The sequence below is a fragment of the Ceratotherium simum genome, chromosome 3 (genome assembly GCF_057802395.1).
Source record: "Ceratotherium simum simum isolate JZ-2026a chromosome 3, ASM5780239v1, whole genome shotgun sequence".
Lineage (NCBI taxonomy): Eukaryota > Metazoa > Chordata > Mammalia > Perissodactyla > Rhinocerotidae > Ceratotherium > Ceratotherium simum.
In genome coordinates, this window is record NC_141902.1 from 13968250 (window position 1) to 13994092 (window position 25843).

Consider the following 25843-nt stretch of genomic DNA (forward strand, 5'->3'; position numbering starts at 1 on the left):
TTTTTCTCTGCCTTCTCTCAAGACTTTTCTTTTTCTGTGATTTTCTAAAGTTTGAACATGATATGCCTAGGTGTAGTTTTTTGGGCATTTATCCTGGTTAGTGTTCTCTGAGCTTCCTGTATCTGTGGTTTGGTGTATGACATTAATTTGGAGCAATTCTCAGTCATTATTGCTTCAGATATAGCTTCTGTACCTTACTGTCTTTTTTCTCCGTCTTATATGTATGTTACACTTTTTGTAGTTGTCCTACAGTTCTTGGATATGCTATTCTGGTTTTTTTTCTCTTTGCTTTTCAGTTTTAGAAGTTTCTGTTGTTATATTTTTAAGCCCAGAGAGTCTTTCTTGATCATGTTCAGTTCATTAATGAGCTCATCAAGAGTATTCTTCATTTCAGTTACATTGTTTTCTATCTCTAGCATTTATTTTTGATTCTTTTTGAGAATTTCCATTTCTCTGCTTACATTATCCATCTGATCTTGCATGTTGTCTACTTTTCCCATTAGAGCTCTTAGCATATTAATCATAGTTGTAATTCCAGCATCCCTGCCAGATATGACTCTGGTTCTGATGCTTCTTCAGTCTCTCAGAGTTGTCCACACTGAGGCTCTAGCAGTTTGTCAATACAGGGCAGGTTTTCCTACCCTGGCACTGGTTCCTACAGAGGTTTCTGCTCTGTTACATTATTATTCTGCCTGTCTGCCTAATTTTGGTGGCAGCGGTTTACACTGTAACTTCATTTATCGGACGTAGGAAGAGTAGTTATTTTTCAGTTTGTTTAGGTTCTTATTTATTGTTAGGACAGAGTGGTGACTTCTAAGCTCCTTACATGCCAGACTGGAAACTGGAAGACCCAGAACTTTATCCTTTCAAACAGAAACTCTGTACCTATTAACAAGCCCCTAGTGACCTCTAATCTATTTTCTGTCTTTATGAATTTGAAGTGAATACTGTATGATTCCACTTCTAGGTACCTCATGTAAGTGGAATCATGCAGTATTTGTCTTTTTGTGTCTGTATTATTTTCACTTAGGATAATGTTTTCAAGATTAATCCATACTGTAGCATGTATCAGAATTTCATTCCTTTTTATGGCTGAATAATATTCCATTATATGTATACACCATGTGTCATTTATCCATTCATCTATCGACGGACACTGTTATTTCCACTTTTTGGCTATTGCGAATAATGCTGCAGTGAACGTTGTTGTGTAAGTATCCTTTGATACACTAAAGTTTTAAGTTTGATGAAATCCACTTTATCTATTTTTTTCTTTGTTGCTCTGTTTTTGGTGTCAGTTCAAGAAATCATTGCCAAATCCAGTGTCATGAGGATTTTTAAGCGTTTTATAGTTTTAGCTTTTACATTTAAGTTTTTGATCCATTTTTAGTTAATTTTTGTATATGGTATGAGATAAAGGTCCAAATTCATTCTTTTGCATGTGGCTATCCAGTTCTTCCAGCATCATTTGTTGAAAAGACTAAGCTTTCCCTCATTGAATGATCTTGGCACCCTTGTCAAAAATCAATTGGCCATATATGCAAGAGTTTTTTTCTGGGCCCTCTATTCTATTCCATTGGTCTCAGTGTCTGTCCTTTTGCTTTAATTAAATGCTTTAATTACTGTATCTTTGTAGTAAGTTTTGAAATTAGCTAATGTTAGTCCTACAACTTTTTCTTTTTCAAGATTGTTTTTACTACTCAAGCTCTCTTGAGACTCTGTATGAGTTTTAGGATTGGTTTTTCTATTTCTGAAAAAAACTTTGTTGGGATTTTGATAGTGTTTGCATTGAATCTTTGGATCACTTTGGGTAGTATTGTCATCTTAACAATAGTAAGCCTTCTAATCCATGAACATGGGATATCTTTTCATATACTTGTGTAGTCTTTAATTTCTGTTAGCAATGTTTTGTAGTTTTCAGCCTACAAGTCTTTCTCCTTCTTGGTTAAATTTATCCCTAAGTATTTTATTCTTTCTGATGAAATTGTTTTTATAATTTCCTTTTGAATTGTTCATTGTTAGTATAAAGAAATACAAGTGATTTTCATGTGTTACTTTTGTGTCGTGGAACTTTGCTGAATTCATGTATTGGCTCTAACAGTTTTTTTGTGGAGTCATGTTTTCTTCATATAAGATTATGTTTTTTCAGTGTTTCTGTGGAGGAACAAGAGCGTGGAACTTCCCTCGTCCACCATTTTGCTGACATCACACCCTAAAAAATGTGTTGATTTAATTTTTCCTTTAAGCTGATTAATTCCAAACTAAAATTATTAGATAATTTACCAAGTGGGAAAGTTCTAGTATTTTTTTCCAATTATTTAACAAGGAGAAAAAACACAGGCAATTTCATGGCATAATATTCTAATTGTTTAATATTGAGATGCCAGAAGTATTATAACTTTTTTAAATGTGAGCGTATGTTTATAATTTTTAAAAATGTTATAATGCAAGCATGTATATTATTTTACTTGTTAAAATAATTATACCTATTTTATTGAAGAAAATTACCCTGGCTAGATAGACTTTTTTTACTTAAAGCAATTTAAAGGGTTTATTTGTTTGTTTTAGTGAGAAAATTTCAAAATGTCACTGCTTTGCCGTGTATAGTACCTGCCATATAAAGGTGAAACCCGTCAACATTGTAGACAGTCTGTAATAAAGCAGTGTCATTTGGCAAGGTATAGTGGTCTTATTTTCTCGAGCAGTGATTTAAATCAGTTTAAGGAAAATCTCATCTATCAAGGTTGGGAGTAAATTGAACCAACATTTCATGTAATTCAGTAGAAAGGAAATATTTCCCTGCCCTCATAATTCAGTATAGCTATTCTAAACCTTCTTTTCATAGCAATCAAAAAAACATAACATTGTTTCTCTGTATACTGAGTTTTCCTTTTCCCTATTCTGTGTGACTCTTGTCTGTAATCTGTCTTCAGAGTCCTCGTATGTAAGCTTTTGCTAAGTAACAGGCTTATATTTTAGCTCTGTTACAGTATCAGTTTCTTTTTAATAAAAGGTTAAATGTTTAAACTTAATCTTAAAAACCAGTTGTCTTATACCAGTTCTCCTTAATAAAAAATCACTTTCTGTATTGGTATTTTTTCTCCTGAATTTAATAAATTCCACATTAGTGGTAATAAGTTGAGGCCTAGAACATGTGTCCTATTACAGATGAACAATTGGATATCATTAGGTTGTCCCCCTTTCCTTTGTACATATATCTTTAGGTGTGTTAATCCATTCAGTAGACACATTAATGAGCACTGGTTGAAGTGTAATATTGGAGGAAGTAAGGCTCCTTGACCTCAGCATGGAGTTTAATACCTATAATTAAATTATATAGTCGACAGTCAGTATAAAGAAATAGCCATGCCTCTGGCAAGCTAGAATTATTTATGACTCTGGTTCTTTGTTTTAAACTTGATAGGAGAAAATCATTTATATCTATTTTAGAGAAACTGATTTTAGTTCTCACTTTTTGTTTAGGATATCATGTGATGATTTTGTAAATTATTTTTAAGCATTTTATTTTCTCAGAATGAGAGATAAATGTTCTTCAACCTGTTTTAAGTGTAGCATTTCACTTCTTATGAAGAGAAGCTTTTTCAAGGCTCAAGACAGTATCAGCAGAATTTTTACAACGTAGATTATACTTTTTGAACAAATTAACAAAACATTCAGTCTAACAAAGTAGTCTCTCTTAGAAATATACTACCATATTGAAAATCCTGATATAACCCCAGTCCAAGCCATGTGTTCTGTATATTTTCTCTACCTGAGGAAGATTGATGGAAAATGGTTAAAAATAATTTCCACTTAACTGAGTTTATTCACCCCTAAAAATCAAAAGTGCTGCAAGCATTGGTATAAAGTGTTTGCAGGAGCTTGTCTTATTTCCTCTGTCTCCTTGTTCTAGCCACTTGCTGATACTCTGCTTCATAGGTAGCTGAATCATCCTTTCAGGAGTTTGATGAAGATCAAGTTGAGATAATTGTGACATACTTAGTTGGACTCTCTATCTTTCATTTACTGGACCCCCCAAAAGAGGAAAAAGAAGCACTTGATTTAAGTAGGTCTCCTCTGAAATACTGTTAGTGGAATGGACAACAGTTCATTTTCTGTTTTGAAATTTGGTGACAATAGTTTCGCAAATAAATAAGCTTTATAGACCTACTTGGTCTGATTTTAATTTTAAATCTATTTTTCTTTATTTTTTCTAGAAATAAAATTAAAATAGACTTTACTTTCCAAAAAACTATATGCTAAATATAGTATGGAAAATGAGTTCAAAAACAAATTTAAGGCATAATAAAAAATTTTTTATTATTTTAGTAAAAGTGTAGTTAATATAATAGTTAATAAATGCTATGGAATTATACTCATGGTTTCAGCCCCAAATATAACAACCTTCCATAAAATAATTCCATTTTAATATCATAGATTCTACCCTTAACCCCAATTTCTATAAATATACTCCTGATGACAAGAACAGAGGATAGACAAACCAGGAAATATAAATGGTTCAGAGTAAATTTATCTCACCACTGTGAATGGTTTAATTTGGATGGTATAGCAGTGGCTTCTCATTGCATGTAGAATAAAACTAGTTCCTCACTATGGCCTTCAGTGGCCTGTATGATTTGGCTACCTGCCTGCCTCCCTCTCTGATCTCATCTCCTGTTGCTTTCTTTTTCATTTACCACAACCTGGCCTCACTGGCTGTCATTCTAACCTGCTGACATGTCAAGCTCAGTCCATGTCAGGGACTATGTACTTACTGTTCTTTCCCTTTGAAATGCTCTTTCTCCACATCTTCAGGCTTTCTCATTGTCATTGTTTGTTTTCAGACTCACGTGGCAGTTCCTCAGAGACACCTTTCCAGACCATCCTAGCTAAAGAAGCTCCCTCCACCCAGAAACACTGTCACATTACCCTGTTTTATTTTCTTTATAGCACTTATCACCTTCAAAGTGGCATATTTAAATAAATGCCATCATTGCAGATAATTCTGTTTTTATGCTTGTACTATGTAGTGATAGAAAAAAATTTGCCAAGTACTGTGATATTATCTTTTTAACAGTCAACAGTATATATTGAATGCCTAGTGTGCTAAGGTATTGTATACTAGCTGTGCCTGTTGCTTCAAGAAGCTTTTCTTCATTACCAAAAATGAATGATCCAGACAGCAAGTGAATGTATGAAAATATTTGTGACTATAAGAACGTGTATGAAAGTATGTTTTTGCACATGATTGAAGAGTATGTGATAGTGTATGTTTTGCTACATATGAGTGTCTGGAAGTTGGGGGAAGGAATGAGGGCATGGGCGGTGAGTATTACTCAGTTTCAATTTCTACATGTATCCCACTGTTTCCTGAAGTGATGGCCTAACCTAATTAACTTCTGTGCATTCTTCAGGTGCCATTATAGATCAGTTTTCTTTGTTATTTGCATTCAGAGACATATATTTAGAGCATGATCTATATTGTTCATTATTCATTTATTGCTTATTTATTTTACTCTGTCTTCTCTGCTGAACTTGAAGCTTTGTGAGAGCAGAGACTATGTCTGTTTTTCCTCACCATTGTATCTGCAATAGCTAGAACAGTGCGTTTAGTCAGCTCTCAATATTTGCTAATGTGTGAAAGAAGGTGGATAGGAAGGAGGAGAGAAGGCCTTTTAAGAACTCATGAACTAGTCCAGGTGTGTAGGATGACTAGCATCTGACCTAGGGCAACAGTAGGGGGAATACAAAGGAAAGTACAAAAAGGGAGTATAATACTTCAAAAAAAAAAAGAAGAGCTTGTTAGAGATACAGTAACAAAAATAGAGTAATTCAAGACTCAGGTTTTCGCCCCAAGTAATTATAATTAGTTGTCAGGTGCTTTTGACAGAAATGGGGAAGTCAGAGGGTAAGCTGATTTTGTGAAAGAGATGATATAGTCACTTTACATGAATCCTAGTCTCCAGCTCCAGATGAATGGTATTTTGTGGCACTGAGGAAATCTAGAATTGACTCTGATATCTCTGCTGATAATCATGGAAAATGAGAATACTGCCATAAGATAGGCAAACATCTGATTTTTATAAAAGGACATGGAACAGGCCACCACCTACAATAATTACTAACATTCATGAGCCTCCATGTCAATGCCTGGCAAAACAAGATTATTAAACAGATGGCATGTGAGCATTTAAGTAATGAAGTAGTGATCACTAGGAGCCACCATCAGTTCACCATAACAAATCACGTGGAAGTAACTTAATTTGTTTTAATAGGATTACTAGATCAGAGAAGGCCGTTAGACAGTATAAAGCGTTTAACTAAGTCGTTTGCTGTGGACAAGTTGAAGAAATGTGGTCTTAATAACATAGTTCAGTAAGTATATTCATGACTGGTTGTATAATCATATCTAGAGACATAAATTTAATGAGAGGCAATATAGGGAGGTGGTTAAAGTATGGTTTCTGGAACTAGCCTGCCTGGGTTTCAGTTCTGGCTCTGCCATTTACTAGTTATGTGACATTCGGCAAGTTACTTTATCTTTTTGAGCGTCAATTTCTCACCTGTAAAAATAGGGGTAATAATAATTATACTTACCTTGTAGCATTGTTGTGAAAATTAAATAAATTATCACAAAGCACTTAGAATAGTAAGCATTTAATAAATGTTGGATTTTTTTTTAACCGGGAGGAACATCTGTAATGACTTGCTATAAGGCTCTTAATCGAACTGTCCCATTCGACATTTTTATCCAAAATCTAAATGAAGACACAAGAATTTGAATTTAAGGATAACTCAAATCTGGGAAAGAGAGAGCCAATACATTGAATAGCAGAATCAGGCTAACAAAAGACCTTGATAGGCTTAAAGGTAAACTGAACCTGGCAAGGTAAAATTTAATAAGCATATGAAATCTTCTCTTTAGTTCTAGCAGTACAGTTGTACTACAACTCACTACAATTGACTGCAACTTGCATTTGAGCCAACATTGTAAAAAGGCCGAAAATACTTTGGTGAACAGAACAAAGGAAGTAGTAGTCCCATTGTGGGCTGGTTGTATTATTCAGAACATATATTGATATTGTATTCTATTCCAGACACCACACTTTAATAGAAACATCAATAAACTGAGGTAAAAATCCAGGATTATGAATAGGTTTGTAAACTATAAGAAGGGGAGCTAAGGACACTTTTAACCTGGAAAAGAGAAGTTGAGATATATATTAGACCAATCTTCAAATATCTGAAAAGATAATATGTAGAATATAGATTGGATTTATTTGTTAAGGCTAATTTTGGGAGAACCAGCTTCAGGAAAGCAGATTTTAGCTTAGTATAAAGAACATTCTAATGATTGTAGCTCTTTAAAAATGAGTGGGCTGATTTGTGACTTTGTAAGCTTCTCAACCTTAGAAGTATTTGAGCAGAGGCAGGATTACTTGTCAGGGATATTGCAGTGGGAGTTCCTTTATTGGGTGGGAAATTAGAGCTTTAAGGTCTCTTCTAGTGCTAATACTCTATAATACATTGAGGACTTCAATTTTACACATGTTGAATTTCATTTAACTGTTTTATCTTCATAAATTGATGAGGATAATCTGCAGCTTATGTTATAGACCTTGAATCCCGAAATGACTGTAGCAGCAGTTGAAGTGAATTTGGAAGAGGAATCTGATTGCCATTCATTTTAACAGACCTATCCCGTATACAGAAGTCTTGTACTCTATTTCAGAAGGGATTGGCATCTGGGTACAAAAACATGTCGGTAGGAACTCCTTTTAGAGTTTTCAGAGTATGGAAAAACCAGCTGAGTATACATAGGACACAATCTTGTAAGAACATGAGAGAGAAGGAATAAATAAAATAAATATAAAATAGTATATAAAGTATTGATGTCAAATATGTCAAACACACTTTTGAAATTTCTATTAACTGTTAACCACTCAAAATTCATTTTTTCAGTAATCTTTCAAAAATTACAAAGATACATAGCAATGATTAACAATTTCTCAATTTGAGTTTAATTATTATATAGCAGATTTTAAAAAAGATATAGAAACATGCCTCATGATGACAGCATAAAACAGTTACTTTGTTAGCATTTGAATATAAATGATACAGGATGTTCTTGAAGCCTTTCCCTTAAAATGCTTGAACATGTTTAGAGTGATTTTGTTATACACCTGGTTCTACAAGTATCTTCATTACAACGTCTTGATAAAATTGTATTGTTCTTTTCCATTAAACTTCTATAACTGACCTTTAATACTCTGCGGTAGATATTTGAAGACAAGCTTTGGTTATAAGATGCAACTACAGTTGCTCTTTTCTCTCTTTTCTTTAGATAAGTGGGCACTAGAAATTATAGATAGCTTTGGCAAGAGTTCAAGGGTTAATGTAGCAGATAAATAAAAGGAATTTTCTGTAAATTGAGACCTGCATTATTTCAGTTGTCTTGTCTTTCCTAACCTAACTCATTTAATTTTAAAAAGTAAATACTTAAATTCTTCCTGACAGTGTGCTCAGCTTTTACTATCGTTTATTACTTCAATTATACTTGATATCACTTAGAACAATCTGCCATTTGGAAATCTCAGTATAGCCTGGAGCTTAGTATTAGATCTGGCTGCTATTGTAACATGTACAGCATATGACATTAATGTATCAAAATTAGATTGGATCATCCCTCCTGGTTAAATTTATTTCACATTTCTTTTGTATTCAGTTAACATAAACCTATTAGAGAAGCTGACACATGGGGATGGCTGTATAGGAAGGATATTTTTAAAGTATTTTGATTAAAAAATGAAATTATAGAGCCATGGCTTTTCTGAGTTGTGTAATCTTTTTTGGTTTTTAAAAATGTCACAAAGCCCATGTCCTACATTTATATCGTTCAAGGTGTGTGTGTGTGTGGTATAAATAATGAAAATTAAAACTTAAATAATATTTTAATGTTTGAGGCCTACCATCATGTATTTAGAGCAATAAGCACATTTATGGTTTCCAAAAAGGAAAAAGGAATTATTTAATCCACTGAAACCTAAAAATAGTCTTCTTTAAAAGAAGACAAAGATCTTTATACTATATTTCTAAAATAATAGATTCTGGTCTATGGATTTAGGTGGGCACTATCTTTAGAGTAATAGCTGCCTCCACCTTATAATCCATCAAGGTGTCTAAGGCGGCATTTCTTGCTTAGGAATACAAATTTCAAAGTTCAGGGATTTACCTTGTATTCTCATATACTTAATGACGTTCATAGTGATTAGGATTTTCTAGATGGATTGGTGTTAGGGACTGTACGAACCATTAGAACACTGGTTCTTGGCTTTTTTTGTATTTGTATTTGGGGTGGGTTTTTTTTGTATTTTTTTCTGTTTGATAGACTCTCTCCTCAGAAAAATACACAAATAAAATTTTACAAATAATTTTCAAATATTCGCAAATGCCTTGAACCCAGACTGAGAACTTCAGGGTTAAAGGGTAACAGAAGAGAGCCTTTCATTAATTGGACTTAACTCTTTTCTTGTTTAAATTGCACATTTCAAAAATAGAAATCGTAGGGCCGGCCTCGTGGCTTAGCGGTTAAGTGCGTGCGCTCCGCTACTGGCGGCCCGGGTTCGGATCCCAGGCGCGCACTGACGCACCGCTTCTCCCGCCATGCTGAGGCCGCGTCCCACATACAGCAACTGGAAGGATGTGCAACTATGACATGCGGCTATCTGCTGGGGCTTTGGGGAAGAAAAAAAGGAGGAGGATTGGCAATGGATGTTAGCTCAGGACCGGTCTTCCTCAGCAAAAAGAGGAGGATTAGCACAGATGTTAGCTCAGGGCTGATCTTCCTGACAAAAAAAAAAAAAAAAAAATAGAAATCGTCTGTATGTTAGCTCATACTAAAAATATTGATGACACTAATCCTAGTTTTCTCTTCCAAACTTTCCCACCTACAATGTATCCGGTTATCTGAAAGTAATTGAAAAGCCTACGTGAGATATGCACCAAAAGTGGACACAAATATTTGCAGTGGCAGAATCAATAAATGTACTAAGATAACCAAATTTTATATTGAAATACATGTTTATGCAAGAATCTCTGTAAAGAAAATTCAAGACTACTGGGTATTAAGTTCATTTTTCTAATAACTTATTAGAAATCTAACTTTTGGACGCTTTGCTTTTTCATAATTTTAATCATCATAATGTTAATTCTCTGATTGCCAGAAATACCTTTGTAAGCACCACAAATATTTAAATTCTTTTTAAATTTAAATATTTAAATTCTAAGAATTTCATAGGCAAAAAAACCCTGGAAATAAATTTGTTAAACCAAATATAATCAACTTTCTCTTACTCAGTAGGTGATGACCCAATTTATGAAATGTCTGTTTCTTTTACTTCTCTTCCTGTTGCCTCCTTCAGGCTACTTCACTGCTGATTAGCACTTCCAGAGAGTTGTCGGGAAAAAAGAATCTTAAATCAGTCACTTTTTAAAAACAATCTTTTAAAAGGTTTGATAGTGGAGAATTGGTACAGTTGCTAGTTAAGAAGAGTATTTGGGGGGCCAGCCTGGTGGCGTAGAGGTTAAGTTCGCCTGCTCTGTGTCAGCGACCCAGGGTTTGCAGGTTTGGATCCCAGATGTGGACCTATGCACCACTCATCAATCCATGCTGTGGTGGCATCCCACATACAAATTAGAGGAAGATTGGCGCAGATGCTAGCTCAGGGACAATCTTCCTCAGCAAAAAGAGAAAAATTGGCAACAGATGTTAGCTCAGAGCCAGTCCTCCTCACAAACAAAAAAAAAAAAAAGAAGAGTATTTGGGCTGTGTTTTGTAAATCTTTTTTATCTAAGTTCTCTGTTTCACATTGACTATAGACAGTTGAAAATTATTGGGTCTCTCAAATAGTGTCTCCTAATGTCTTTGAGTGTTTGTATTTTGTGTGTTGTGAAAAATGATCAAATGAAATTTTTAAAATATGGTTTTTTATTTCTTTACCTTTTAATCTTTTTATAGTATCTTGTCAGTAGCTGTATGACTGTACTCACAGGGCTTTTCTAAAGCACTGTGTACTATTTTCTTGGTTTTCCAGTTGAGACATTTAGGAAATGATGAAGTACACATTGTTTGGTCAGAGCATACTAGAGACTACAGAAGAGGAATTATTCCTACAGAATTTGGCGATGTCCTTATTGTAATATATCCAATGAAAAATCACATGTTCAGTATCCAGATAATGAAGAAACCAGAGGTAAGAACTCCTTATCTTACATTTTAATAATATATTTTGACTTCTATATAGGTTGTGAGTTTCTTTCCTTCTTTCAGAAGAGTTAGACTAGGCATCAAGTGGTGAAAATGCGAGGAATGAGACACAGACTCTGGTAGCTATGTGAGTTGTCTAAGTCTAGTTCAGAAGGAGCTAAAACAGGAAAAATAGCAAGAAACTGTTCAAATGGGAAAAGGCTACGTAGTGCCAGAGTAGAAGTTCCTTTATCCTAAGCTCACAAAAGGACTTACCTTTTATTAAGAGGATAATTGCAGTTTCCTACAAGATACAGTAAAAAGTAATCATTCCCTTTAGAACAGGAACTATAGGAATAGTATATTTCCTATAGAAATGTATAGATTCCTATATTTTTAGTTGATGAATCTTATTAAGATTGCATGATTATTTAGTCATGTCACTTAATAAATGAAAATTCTGCAAAGTAAAAAAGAAAAAAGCCAAGTAGTTGTATTGCGATGGCTTATACCATAGGGTTGAAACATGCTTGCAGAAGTATTTTCTTTCAGAATAATAAAAGTTTGGTAGTATTTTGGTGTCTTTCTTACTTTTTTTAAATTGAATACTTTTAGTTTATAGAAAACCTACTTTTTGACAGTTGATCACGAATCTTCCAAATTTCTTGATTTGGAATAAGTTTCCCATATGTGAATTTAAGCTTATGGCCAGGTCTTTTTGGGGTTCTTCTAAACCAGAGGTCAGCAAACTATAGCTCACTTCCTATTTTTGTACAGCCTGCAAGCTAAGAATGTTTTTTACATTTTTAATGGATTTTTCTTCTTTAAAAAGTCACAAAAGAGGGTCCGGCCCTGTGGCATAGAGATTAAGTTCGGTGTGCTCTGCTTCAGCGGCCCAGGTTCGCAGGTTCAGATCCCCGGGGTGGACCTATACCACTCATCAGCTGTGCTGAGGCGGTGACCCACATACAAAATAGAGGAAGATTGGCACAGATGTTAGCTCAGGGCGACTCTTCCCCAAGCAAAGAAAGAGGAAGATTGGCAACAGATGTTAGATCAGGGTGAATCTTCCTCACCAAAAAAAAAAAAAAAATCACAGAAGAAAATACAGCAGAGACAATATGTGGCCACAAAGCCTAAGATGTGTACTGTATTATCCACAGCTCATGTCCTTGCCTTTAGCTGCCATTTGTACCAACCATATTCAAATAGAATAACTGTTGAAACTGTCAGTCATCTGATAAAAATGATAATTTTTAAAACATAGTTTTTTTCCTAATAAACCATGTAATAAAAGTGTTTTAGGTTATGTAGTAAAGCTGGTTTCACACAAAAATAATGAAAAACTAACTTGCTGCCTGTAAGAATGTATATCTTTGCTGTGTTTACTCAATGGAGGAAAAGGAATTTATTTCTAGTGTTGGATTTTCGTGTACAATTGAGGTTACAAAAATCTGAAAATTGGCAAGGAGTATAAATTATTTAGTCAGTTACATGAAGCACATAGTTCTTTTGAATGGAAACCCTGTAGACATTTGGCATTTTTTGTTTGTTTACTGTCGTAGTGTGAATGACCTATAGTGGAAAAGAATTGAGTTTAAAAAGTATTACTACTGAAGGAAGAACTGAAGAAGCAGAAACACTTTTGTATGCAAGCAGTGTCTTGATTGTTCTTATTTACAGCCTTTCTCTGATTTGAGTATAAAATTAGTTTCCAATTTCTCAATCAGGTTCCCTTCTTTGGTCCACTTTTTGATGGTGCTATTGTGAATGGAAAGGTCCTACCCATAATGGTTCGAGCAACAGCTATAAATGCCAGCCGTGCTCTGAAATCGCTGATTCCACTCTATCAAAATTTGTATCCTTTTTAGCAGTATGGTTTCTGCTCTAATATCTGTCTACTTTCCAAGGTAAATATTTGTTATGTGTTGTTAAGACCTTTGAGTTTCTATGTATTGATGTATAGATGATGGAGTTCCTCCCCAGTGTTTGAGCAGTTACGATATTTGAAGCACGTATTTTCTTTTATACACTTTTAATCAGTACTTATATTCTTTTGGTCAGTTAATTAGAACCCCATTATGTGCTAGACACTCTGCTACTCTGGATGTGCAGGGATAACCAACACAGTCATTGCAGAGTATTCAATCTAGTTGAGGAAATCTACTGTTTTCGGTATATGTGCTGTAATAGAGTTATGCACAGAGTGTTCTGGAATATAATAGCAAGGGGCCTCTCACTCTGCTGGAAGGGGTGGTACTGTCAGGAAATACTTCTGAGAAATGTGAGGATTGAACCAATCTTGAAGGATGCATAAGAGTTAATCGGGTGGGTGAGATTAAGAGCATTCCAAGCAGAGGGACAACATAAACAGAGACATGGAAGTATGCGAGAATATGGAGTATTTAAGAACATGGCTTCTGGAGCCATATTGCCTGGACTCAAATGCTGGCCACGACTTCCTTAGCTGGCAAGCCTTGGGCAAGTTATTTAACCTCTCTGAGCCTCAATTTCCGTATTTATAAAATGAGAATGATAATAACATCTAGCTCATGGTGTTGTGAGAACTGAATGAGTCACTATGTATAAAGCTCTTAGAACAGTGCCTGGGACACAATGTGCAAATAGTTTTAAATTTTAAATTGTTTCTGATAGTCCTTTCTAAAATGGATTTGTGTTTCCATATACTTTTTCTATATAATTAAAAATATTTCAAGTATTTTTCTTTTACATAATAAATTGTAGATGTTAAGCTTTACAGGGAAGGCTTTTTAAAATATTCTATGTTCAGGCCGGCCCCATGGCTTAGCGGTTAAGTGCGCGCACTCTGCTACTGGCGGCTCGGGTTCGGATCCTGGGCGCGCACCAACGCACCGCTTGTCTGGCCATGCTGAGGCCGCGTCCCACATACAGCAACTAGAAGGATGTGCAACTATGACATACAACTATCTACTGGGGCTTTGGGGGAAAAAAAAAAGGAGGAGGATTGGCAATAGATGTTAGCTCAGAGCCGGTCTTCCTCAGCAAAAAGAGGAGGGTTAGCACGGATGTTAGCTCAGGGCTGATCTTCCTCACATACATACGTACATACATACATAAATAAATAAATAAATATATATATATATATATATATCTCCTATGTTCTATTCCACATGAAGTGGATTTATCCTAAGTCTGCCACATACATTTTTTTCTTTTGATGAAAATTGACTTAAGCAATCTGATTGCTATGTAATTTCTCATGTATTCTGACCCTGTGAAATGGAATTATAGTTGGATCATGCCATGTTATATAGATTAAGCTTAAGGACATTTATATAGCATTTCTTATTTGTGGCAGTTATATCTTCACTTACTTTAAGTTGAAAACTCAGATTTGAAGTGATCGTTGTTGTGAAAAGTAAGGATTCGGTTTATTATTTCCTGAATATCTCTAGAATGGTAGCTAATCTTACAAGGAATATACAGATTACTACCCATAGACTAATCTCATCCACATGTCAGCTCCACTGAGGTTGCCTTCTTTCTGACCTTTGCTTCTTTACAGTCGTGTGATCCTGATGTTCATCCTGAGGGTAGTGTCCTCCACCATTTTATTTAAGACACCGTTGAAAGAATGCCTTAAATCTTTTGGGAAAGTGGTGAGAGAGAGATTAGATTGTAATACAAAACTCTGTTTTCCTCTTATGTCATAAAACAGGAACTCAATTTGTTGAGCTAACACAAACTATTGCTGGCCCAAACAACATAACAACAAAGTACAAAGAACGTTTAAGATGCACACCTTACCAAGTATGTAGTTGAAAATGCAAGGTTAAAAGTGTTGGGGATATGGCTTAATTTCTTTTTCCTGCACCTGAAGTTCATATTCTTGAGAACTATTTCAGACTTATGTGTTACACTAGAGGTATGATAGCTGGATTTACAGTTAGAAAACATTGATTTTAACTCAAGGTCTGCCTTGTGATCTTGATCAAGTCAAGAATCTCTAAACCTCACTTTCTTCATCTGTTAAAAAGATGCTAATACCCATCTCGGAATTGTTGTGAAGATTGAGATGATGAATTTGGATGTGCTTTGTAAATGAAATAAGGTACATTATTTTGTGCAATGATTCTGTTATGTGTAAAGATTAAAGTCAGTATAAAACAACTCTACCCAACACCAAGGAATTGCCTAATTGGGTTTTTATGTTTGGTTGGTTGGTAGGTTAATTGATTGGATTGGATTTTCAGGCCTGCTTCGTGAAGTTCTTAACAGTTAATCTTGCCTGAGACATTAATAGATACCACATTTGAGAATATTCTAAGATGGAGAGAGAGAATTTCAGATGAAAACAGTAAACATGAATACTTTATTTACACAGAAAATATGAGCAATTTCTATTAGCAAAGCTACTTCTGGAACATTCAGAGTAAAAACGTTAAACCAGACAGATCAAACAAATTTTTCTTGACTGGGAAGCTTGAATTTAGAAGCTATATGGAAACTATTTTCCCAGATTATTTAAGTATATAGTAGAGATACTCCTAGCCTTTGCTAATTTGAAGAACATATAGTCATCCTTCACAAAGTTCTATATTAATTTTAAATGTTGAGGAAAATGACTTCATAAAGGTGGAATACTTGATTTTTAAATGAAAGTTTATATATTACAACTATATGTCTTTATTTTAAGATACTGAAATATAAATATGTCTTTTAAATAACAAATACATATTTCAGAAATATATTAAATTTAAAAATGTATGGTTTTGACAAATCCAGATAAGTTCCCATTAAGGCAAAAAATCATACTTTCTAAAACAGATCCATAAAACTTAACAGAAATTGAGATAGAAGCAAGCTTCGGAAACCACCAGAGTTACTACTTCAGTCCTCATAAGAGAAGTGAAGGGGTAAAGAATATATAATAGGGGGCAGCCCGGTGGTGTAGCTATTAAGTGCTCGTGGTCCACTGTGGTGGCCCAGGGTTCGCGGGTTCAGATCCCGAGCACACACCGACACACCGCGTGTCAAGCCATGCTGTGGCAGTGTCCCACATGAAGTGGAGGAAGATGGGCACAGATGTTAGCCCAGGGCCAGTCTTCCTCAGGAAAAAGAGGAGGATTGGTGACAGATGTTAGCTCAGGGCTGATCTTCCTCACAAAAAAAAAAAAAAAGAATATATAATGAACTCAATTATATTTGGATAATTGTACTGCTGTGTCAGTTATTTTATGCCCAATAAAAGTACCCACAAAGATTCCACAGGATAAATTGTGCTATTTATGATCGTTAAATACAGTTTAAATTTTATCCTAGGAACATCTTCTGTAACTATGATTCTAATGTTGTTCACTGAATGAGGACAATATTGATTGTCATATGCTGCCCAAATCGATCATGCTGGCAGCCAGAATTACAGTAATCTGTCAGTATTGATGACTGTCTTTCAAGCTTTGAAATCTCTCCTTCACTTCACTTGTCATTTCTTGCATTACTTGTACTTGAAAAACGCCTTTTCTTGCAACCTCTGACGTTGTCAGCTAGGTACTTTTTTTTGTCTCGAGCTCAATTTGTTGGTTTGATCATGCAGTTAGAACTGAAATGCAACACTGGGGAGGAAGAGTAGGCAGACCCTGAGTAACCATTGGATCTTGGGGGTATTTCAGGTTGACCTTAGACATCATTTATTAGTTACTTTGTGAAAGAGTGTGTGTGTGTGTGTTGAGGGTTTTTGTGTTTTTTTGCAGTGAGAATAATAATTCCAAAGTACTAGTTTCATGATCTTAGTTATCATGACTCTATTCCTTAAATAAAAATTTTAAAACAATTATTTGTTTTGATCCTAGAGATGTTTTGAATATGTACAGATGTTAAATATGATGCTATCATGTATGTACTGTTTCTTTTTATTTTTTAATGTAAGATTTACTATAAATAGAAATTTTCAGAAGTTATCATATATAATCATGTATTATGGTTCTCAGAGAAACATAATCAAGAGGATGTGTGTGTATATATGCATATATAAAGAGAGAAAGATTGATTTTAAGGAATTGGCTTACACGATTGTGGGGAGTGGCAAGTCTGAAATCTGCAGGAGTTCCTAGGTAGAGTGGGTCATGCAGTCTAAGTCAGAAGGTATCTGGAGATAGAATTCCTTCCTTCCTTGGGGACTTAAATATTTTCTCCTAAGGCCTTCAACTAATTTGATGAGGCCCACTCACATTATGGAGGGTAATCTACTTTACTCAAAGTCTCCTGATTTAAACAGTAATAACATCTTAAAAATACCTTCACAGCAACATCTAGACTGGTGTTTGGCCAACGACTAGGTACCATGGCCTTGCCAAGTGCCTTGCCAAGTTGACATAAAATTAACCATCTCACATGTCCTGTTTTTCTTACGTTTTTCTTTTTAACCTTTCTTACTACAAAATATAATTTGAGAAAAGTACATAAATCCTAAATGTACTACATGCTGAATAATTACAGTTTAACCACCACTAGGTCAAGAAATAGAACTGTACTGTTTTTCTCCTATCAAAAATATTTATTGATCACTTACATGGTAGTAGTAAAGATTTTGAGAGAGATATGAAGACAAATCAGATGGTAATCTTATCTTCAATAAGCTTATAATTTAATAGGGGAGAGAATAATATTCACATTAAATTATAGCACAAGATAAAATGTGTCATAGTAGGGTTATAGATAAAAATATAGATATCTATATGTAGATATTGATATTTCATATCCATAGATATGAAATACATGGAATGGGGGATGTTATAAAATTAAACACTTTAAAAAACACTTTCTTCCTAGGTTTAATATTCTTTCATTCCAAACCAGTATTATTTGATTTCTTCTAATCTGTTTAGAGTTGACTTTTTCTTAAATGCCAGAATTGGGTTTCTGTTTAACTTTATCAGACAAATTACCAGAAGTCAATGGTCATTCTTCAATTAGTCACAGTTTGTTATCCCTGCAGTTCTACTACTCAAATGTTGAGAACCTGTTGCAAAAGTATGAAAGCCAAAACGAAATGAAATGTCATTGATTGGCTCCACTAATGCGGTTTGCCATTCATTATGATAGAATATTATAAAACCTCTTGGGGATGCCCGTCAATATTGTTGCCATTTCATGTTAGAAGAAAGAGAGTTTATTGAGAAACTACATAATTTTATGTATCTACTATCTTTTTATAGATCGTTTCTTCAGAAGATAATACAATTATGGACTGTCCTTAGTTTATAAATTAATTATATTAAAATATATGGAAGCTGGTTGTTGGGAAATCAGCATGGGCTTCAGAGTCCAGAACCACTTATTAAGTCTGTCACTGTCTTTGTGTCTAATTTTTTTTAATCTGTAAAAAGAGTACCAAACTCGGGATTGTAGTAAGGATTAAATGAGATTATCCACGTGAAGCACTAAACAGTCTGTCTGTCATGTAGCAAGAGCACAGAAAATGGTAGCTACCCGGTAGTTGATGATGTTATCATTATCATTATCCGTACATTAACACTGGAAATAATTCTTCCAAACACAAATCTAAGTATACTAGAAGACTTATGATGGCTCTTGACTGTTTATTGAAATTCTTGTCTAAATTCTTTGACTACCTGCAAGCAGTTCTTGTTAGCTTACCCTCCCAAGCTCACAATTCTCACCATAGTTTTGTCAAGCACATCTGTACTTCTCCCCAGCTCCGCCCCCCATCCTCACTCTCATCTCCCACCACACGGACACCCAGGACACCCTATACGTGTCCAGCTAAACCATATTTATCATCTGTGAATGCCCTTCTTCTCTTTTAGGCCCATGTCTTTGCCCCAAGAATGCCTTTCTCTACTCTTTTTCACCTAATATATTCATTCTGCATGACCCAAATAAAATAACTTTGTAAAGAAAACTGTCCTTCACTAAGCAACACACTGCCTCGTAACATTTTTTGTTAAAGGACTTACTGTGTGTGCATATGTTAATAAGTCTTATGTATCCTGGTTTCACTAACTTCTAGCACAGTGATAGGTGGCTACTAATTTGTTGTAATAGTACAGGGTAGATGGATTCATGGATGGATGGATTAACTATTCACTTCTCTTTAACAAAAAATTTCTGTTCTTTTGCCAATGTACTTTTAATAATAAGTTCACTTGTTTTTTTTGTTGTTGTTATAATTTATGGTTTCTATTAGTCCAGCTACAACTGTAAGAGCGTGCTGGATAGGTAAGAAAAGGAAAACTAGGAGCAGTAGGAATTCTCCCTGGTACATGGACAAGCCGTAATAGCACACACAAAGTATTGTGACTTACTAATCAGTTTTTGTTTTGTTTTGTTTTGTTTTGCTGAGGAAGATGTGCCCTGAGCTAACATCTGTTGCCAACCTCCCTCTTTTTGTATGTGAGCCACCACCACAGCATGGCCACTGACAGGTGATATAGGTCCACACCCAGAAACCGAACCTGGGCCGCTGAAGCAGAGCACGCCAAACTTAACCACTAGGCCACCAGGGCTGGCCCTACTTATTAATCATTATATTTTTTATTAGAGGGCATTATAGTTTAATGAAGATAATTTTCAAAGATCAGTAATTAGTGAGGGTTTTTTCCTCCACTTCTAAGGGGGTTGGAAAGGAGAAAAGTTAAGGAGAAAAGTGAGCTAAGACACTTGTGACTTGGTGACAGTGACAGATGTCATCTTGGGGAGAGGACAGTTTGGGTCATCCTGTTTCCCCCATCCCCTCCCCCCAGGAAGGAGGCAGCACATGGCTGTAGCCCTGAAGGCTCACACTTCCTGCTGAATGGCAAGGAAGGTGGTAGCCACAGGAGAGCAGTAGGGGGCAGCCATGGGAGTCTGCACAGGCTGAGATCTTCAATTTTACTTCTTAACCTTTGCATCATCTACATGAGCGATTCCATCAATATCTTAGGTGTGCCATTTGTTCTACATACTTTCTAAATGAAAGTCTTAAACTTCATGGACAAATTGGTTATTTGTTGAATACTCTAAGATCTATGATTATGGTCATTTATGCTTCAAAAGAAGAAAAGGTAATTCTTTAAATAAAATGTCTCACCAACTAAGTGATCCAGGTTTTGTGGCCTTTGAAATGCTAGCAGCCCTTGTGCTTTTGATTTCAATCATCATAGTAGGACCTCTCCAAGAGCAGATAAACATTCTTCTCTGCCTAAAAATTTGCTCTTTAATGGGAGCATTTAAGTCTCCTGTGTTAAAGACATGGGCATTGCTATAGAATTTTTTGCTAAAAAGCTTGTGATTAAACATCCCATTGGCCTGGATTTTGTTGCCAAACCTTATAGTTGTTTATGCACAAGAGTAATTATTTAAACAGGGGCCCTGGAAATGTGTAACACTTCTATCGTGACTAATATATTCTTTACTACATCAGTTTTAATTTGTTCAGCTATTCTTTTCAAGGAATGGCAATATATGCCTATTGATGATGTTGTTGGTATTTTGAGAGGCTTCCTTACAATCATTTTGGGACTATTTTATTGCATACCTTTAAAGATATTAGTTTTGGTCTAGCAAATCTGCCTGTGTCCTTTCAAAAAGATATAAGAGCAATAAATATAAATCTCTCTGATATATAATACATGTTTGATAATAATAAAAGAAATTTATTCTGTGGAGTTGAACTAATATGTCTGAAAATACCATTGTTTTTTAATGTTCTCTAGAGATGATCTTTTTTAAGGTTTTACTAATATGGACTAATAATAATTACTTTTCCTGAGTTTATGGGAGCTCACAAAAATGACTTAGTACATGACTGACTTCTATTATCATTGTATTAATTTTAGAGATATTTTCAATTTTTATTCTCTACTAAGAACTTAATGCACTAATGACAAATCTAACTATTCTTTAAAAGGCTGTATTTCTTCACCCAAAAAAAAGATAGCTAAGCAATTTTGGATCTTTCATTTATTCACCAAATATTTATTGACTACCTACTATACCTACCATACGGGAGGCACTGAGACAAAAGTTAGGGATAGAAAGACAATCACTGCTTTCAAGGAGCTTACAGTCTGGTGCAGGAGAGAGTGAGAGCCCTGTGAGAGAATGAATGAATGATTGAAGTGCACTCTGAAGAGTCCAGCAATAGTGATGGTAAAGGTGGTAAAGATGATTAATTTTATTAAAGTGGGAGAGGATAGTGGGGAGGAGGAAATTAGGAATCGCTTTACTGAGGAAGCATGTTCTGCTAATTACTTCAAAGACATTTGGGACTTTACTAGGCAGTCAATGCCAGGGAAGACCTCCTCAGGGGTAGGAAATGGGCACGGAGGGATAAAAGTGTGATGTGGTCAGGAAATGCAAGGAGTTCCGCACTCTACTGGGTGGTGTAAAGCAAAGGGAATAGTAGTAGCAGATACGGGTCAAGAAATAGGTCAAAACCAGCATATGTAGTCAAGCAGAAAGGAAACCAAGATAAACTTGGTTTTCCAATGTTACTGCCGATAATATAGCAACCAGTGTCTAAGGTGACAATTCCTTTTACGTTTATATAATTTTTACCTGTTGAATAGCAGAACACAGCTTGAATGTATTATTTTCCTTTTCTAGTAAAGCCTTTCCAAAATAAGTTAATTAGGTTTCTGTTTAAATAAAGTCTGTATTTTTTATAATAATTAGTTATGCAGTAATTGCCAGGCTAATAACAGTAATAACTAGTGTTATTTTTCTCAGTGAGACTAAGAACATCTCTAAATGTTTGATAATATTTACACGTATTTGCCATTTAAAAAAGAACATTTGAGATTTTCCTAATTCTTAAGTTTCATGATAGACTCTTCATTCTCGCATAACAATCCTTCTTTACACTTTTCCTGTAAAGTACTTTTATACATTATTGTGCTTTTACACATTACTGATAAATGAAGTATTTTTATCCTATTCTGATAGTACATTGGCTTCACAGCAAAAATAGCAAAGGAAAAGAAAGCACTACCACCGTCATATCTGTTTTGTCAAATCCAGTGTGACGGTATGGTGCACATCTGCCAATCTAGACGATTGAGTCATATCATAGTGCCCAGAAGGAAGACAGAGAACTCTGTCGGTGATGAGCAAGCTGTTCCTTAAAAACAACAAAACTTGAAGTTTCTCCACTTCCATCTTTATTAACTTCTCACCTGTGCTAGAACAGGGATTTCTTTTTTTCTTTATTAAACCCTTATGTTGTTGATATTAGTGCTTGAGGGTGCACTGGTATGTTCACTTTATTATTCACCACACCTACTACATAATACGCAAGTTTCATTCTAGTCTTTGTTTAAATATGAAAACAGTAGTAGATTCAGATGCTATTTGGGGATTTCAGAGAGCAAAGAATGAAGGATGTAAAGCTGAAATTAGTCTTGAACCTTGTTTGACAGAGGAATTGCAGTGCTTTTAATCCATTCTTTTCTTTTTACTAAACATAAGGGCTTTTGCTATTGAATTTTTAATAACTCAATAATGGAATTAAAATTAAACTATGGGTTACAAATCTCCCCATTTTCTTCTAACTGCTTTTCCTCTCAAACACTAGAATACAGCCTATTTAAATCTTAACTTTTGCTTGCCAAACCACTGTTACCGTCCATCTGTTCATGCCAATTGTAAAGAAGGTTCGGTTTTAGTGAAGCTTTGCATTTCACATAAGGTATGTGAAGTGAAATTTCACAAGGGACATGATGGATCCTGATTCTTAGTGATAAACCTTTGGGGCCATCAGGGTTGGCATATGGTCCAGTATGATATGAAGGCTTGGGTTCCCTGGCTTCACTTCTTTGGCGTGAAGCTGATAAAACCTGGCTCTTGAGTATTATTTCACTGGACACCAATCATGGGCAGCAGGAACTGCCCATTTAACTCTCTGTGGGAAGGAAGCCCAGAGAGCATTCACAATGGTACCATTGTTGAGTTGCAAACTGCTCTGAACAGCTTGACAGCACTAGGGAGGAGGGGAAGGGGTTGCTTTACTAATTGCTGTTCAGAAAAGAGAAGAAGCAAAAATAGTGGTTGTAGAACTCATGTTTCTACTTACTATCTTGATAGGAGTGTTGACTTTTATTTAGCACATACCTGCTATCAAAAAGAAAGCAAATAAATGTATTTAAGCAACCACCTGTAGTAATTCCTTGTTAACATGGCATTATCAGTTTTTAGCCCACCAGATTATAGCAGAGCAAAAGTCAGTTTTGCTTTATGTTTTGGTGAAAATAATGTATTTTTTAAATCTTAGAAAAATTTAAAATAAGGGAAAGTGGATTAAAACCACTCCAATTCATATATCACATATGGTTAAAGACAAATTTGGCTTAATTTTCTTTACGCTGTGCTCTTTAGAATTCCCAAATATCATCTGAATACATATAAGCCATGTTAATATAGAAATGTAAATTAATTTTATGTATAACAATTGCAAGTGCTAAAATAATCCACTAAAAATAAACTAGTCAGCAAATCTTAAGGTTGAATATTGGATTTGTCATTTAAATGAGTAGCTGATAACTATTTCAGTCACTCATGGTTATCTGTCTCTCATTGAATTCTATTTTGGATATCTTTAAAAATGTGAGTGTTGTTTCCTTTTTTATGAAGCATCGTATGCCGTGATATTTATATAAACACTTCTCTTGGCCCTTCCATTTTCTTGTCAGTTTAATCAGGCAGTTCGTGGTTCTGATGCAAAGCAACAATGATCTACAACCTTAAAAAAAATAAAGCTTATTTCAGCCCCCAGGATCCTGACCCCCTAGTGTAGTTCCACAGATGATTTTTTTTTCCAGGTGAACTTAAGTTAACTAAATGCAATATTGTAATTTATGCAACACGTCTTTTCAAAGGATTAGGAAGATATTTTAAGGAAACTTTTTTAATCTAAATTTTTTTAAATGGGATGCTCTTGTTAAATTGGGGAAAATCAAATGCATGTTCTGTAGAATTAGTAACAGTCTCTGAAATTCACTAGTGTTCCATCTCCTCATATCCCCTTAAATGATTTTCGTAAATGGGCACCCGTGCAATATTTCAAAAACAGTAATTCATTGAATGCCCGTTCTTCCTTTTACTGCAGAATAGATTATATTTAAGTCAAGATTAATGGGTAGATTTTGATGTTAAAGTCCAGTCTCTAAGCCTATCATTCCCTGGGGGCATATAGTGCATTAGTTTAAGCCAATATATTGTTTATCATAGATTCTGTGACACTGTCTTAAATGACAGTTTTCTGTACTTTGTAACTACTTACCATGATAATAAATCACCTTTTTTTGTACTTCTGATAATTATAGCATTTAAACAAAATCTTAATTAAGTTAGTGCACATTTAGGTACAGATAACACTTAAGTAATTGTACACTGTAAAATTTCACTTATTTAGTTATTTTTTTCCTTTTTGCAATCTTCTGACAGAGCTCAAGTTTAGTATTTAGTTCAAACACATACATTCATTTCGTCGACTTTAATGTACTGAAATTTTTATTCTCGAAAGGAATAACACCAAGTGATTGTTTCCAGTCTTCCCCCAGTGTTTTTTAAATTCTTACTTTAATACTAGTGATTCTGAAGCAGTTCTCTGTTGACTATGCAAGTCTCATTATTACTTAATGATAATACTTTCAAGTAGATCTTATCAAGAATGAGAGTCCAAAATGTTAATTTCATTAAATTTGAAATTCAGATAACTTAGTTTTCTTTTAGATGTTTTGCTTTATATAACTTTCATGAAAGTGGAGTAGATATACATATTTAATAATCATGTTAGTGCTTTTTAGAAACCACCAGTGATTATTGGATTATTAAATCAGGAAGGATTTTCAGAACCTTTAGGTAGGTTTAAATTTTTAATCCTATTTATTTAAGGTTAATCTTTTTAAATGTATTTGCATGAACTTTGGTAGAATTGGGCTTATCAACTTTTTATTTAATGTTTTCATTTAGTAATTGACTGATTTATGAGCAATTACATATGGTCCAAATTTTATTCAACTCCAGCTTTCAATAATAGGACTATCCTCACACTGCCTTAGCACCTGTTATGGATTTTGAGTCATCTGGCAGCCCATGGGACTTAGATAAAGAAGTACCAGGTGTCCTGCCTGTCTCCTAATTGAGACGCAGTGAAAACAATATAGACTTGGCAGTATGGTTAAAAGAATGGATTAAAGCCCAGCTTTGTCTACTCTGACAAATCACAGGTTTTCTTTCATGGTGTAGATAGTATCAGATACTAAAGAATTTCGTTAATATAAGGCATCATAAAAATCATACACAATAGTTTGACATAACCTGTTGCAGACTTTCAGAAGAATTTCTGTTAACATAGTACAAATAAACAATATTAATACCAATAAGTAGTATGGTATTAATAGTTATACTACTTATTTAGAGGGATTTTATTTTTATTGCATATGAACTAGACTGCATGTTTCTTGAAGAAATTAGCTACTGTAGGAAAGAAATGGAGTATTCATTTATCAGATCTTGCTTTATAAGGTCAGCAATATAGTTTACTTCCATCTTATAAATGAGTGGTGCCTGTTAGTCCATGAGATATGTAATTACCCTATGTATTTCAGGAAAATA

The 25843-nt window shown here is 34.7% G+C and overlaps 1 protein-coding gene across 8 annotated transcripts in view; it reads left to right on the forward strand.

Annotated features, from left to right (window-relative positions):
* The window catches only part of RALGAPA1 (Ral GTPase activating protein catalytic subunit alpha 1), a 241377-nt gene that overhangs the window by 198642 nt on the left and 16892 nt on the right, over positions 1-25843 (forward strand). For all 8 annotated transcript variants that reach the window (XM_087422563.1, XM_087422573.1, XM_014792116.2 and 5 more), the window contains 2 exons: positions 11094-11252; positions 12976-13103. In XM_087422563.1, coding sequence (XP_087278689.1) covers positions 11094-11252; positions 12976-13103 — 287 coding nt within the window. The remainder of the gene's footprint in view (positions 1-11093; positions 11253-12975; positions 13104-25843) is intronic.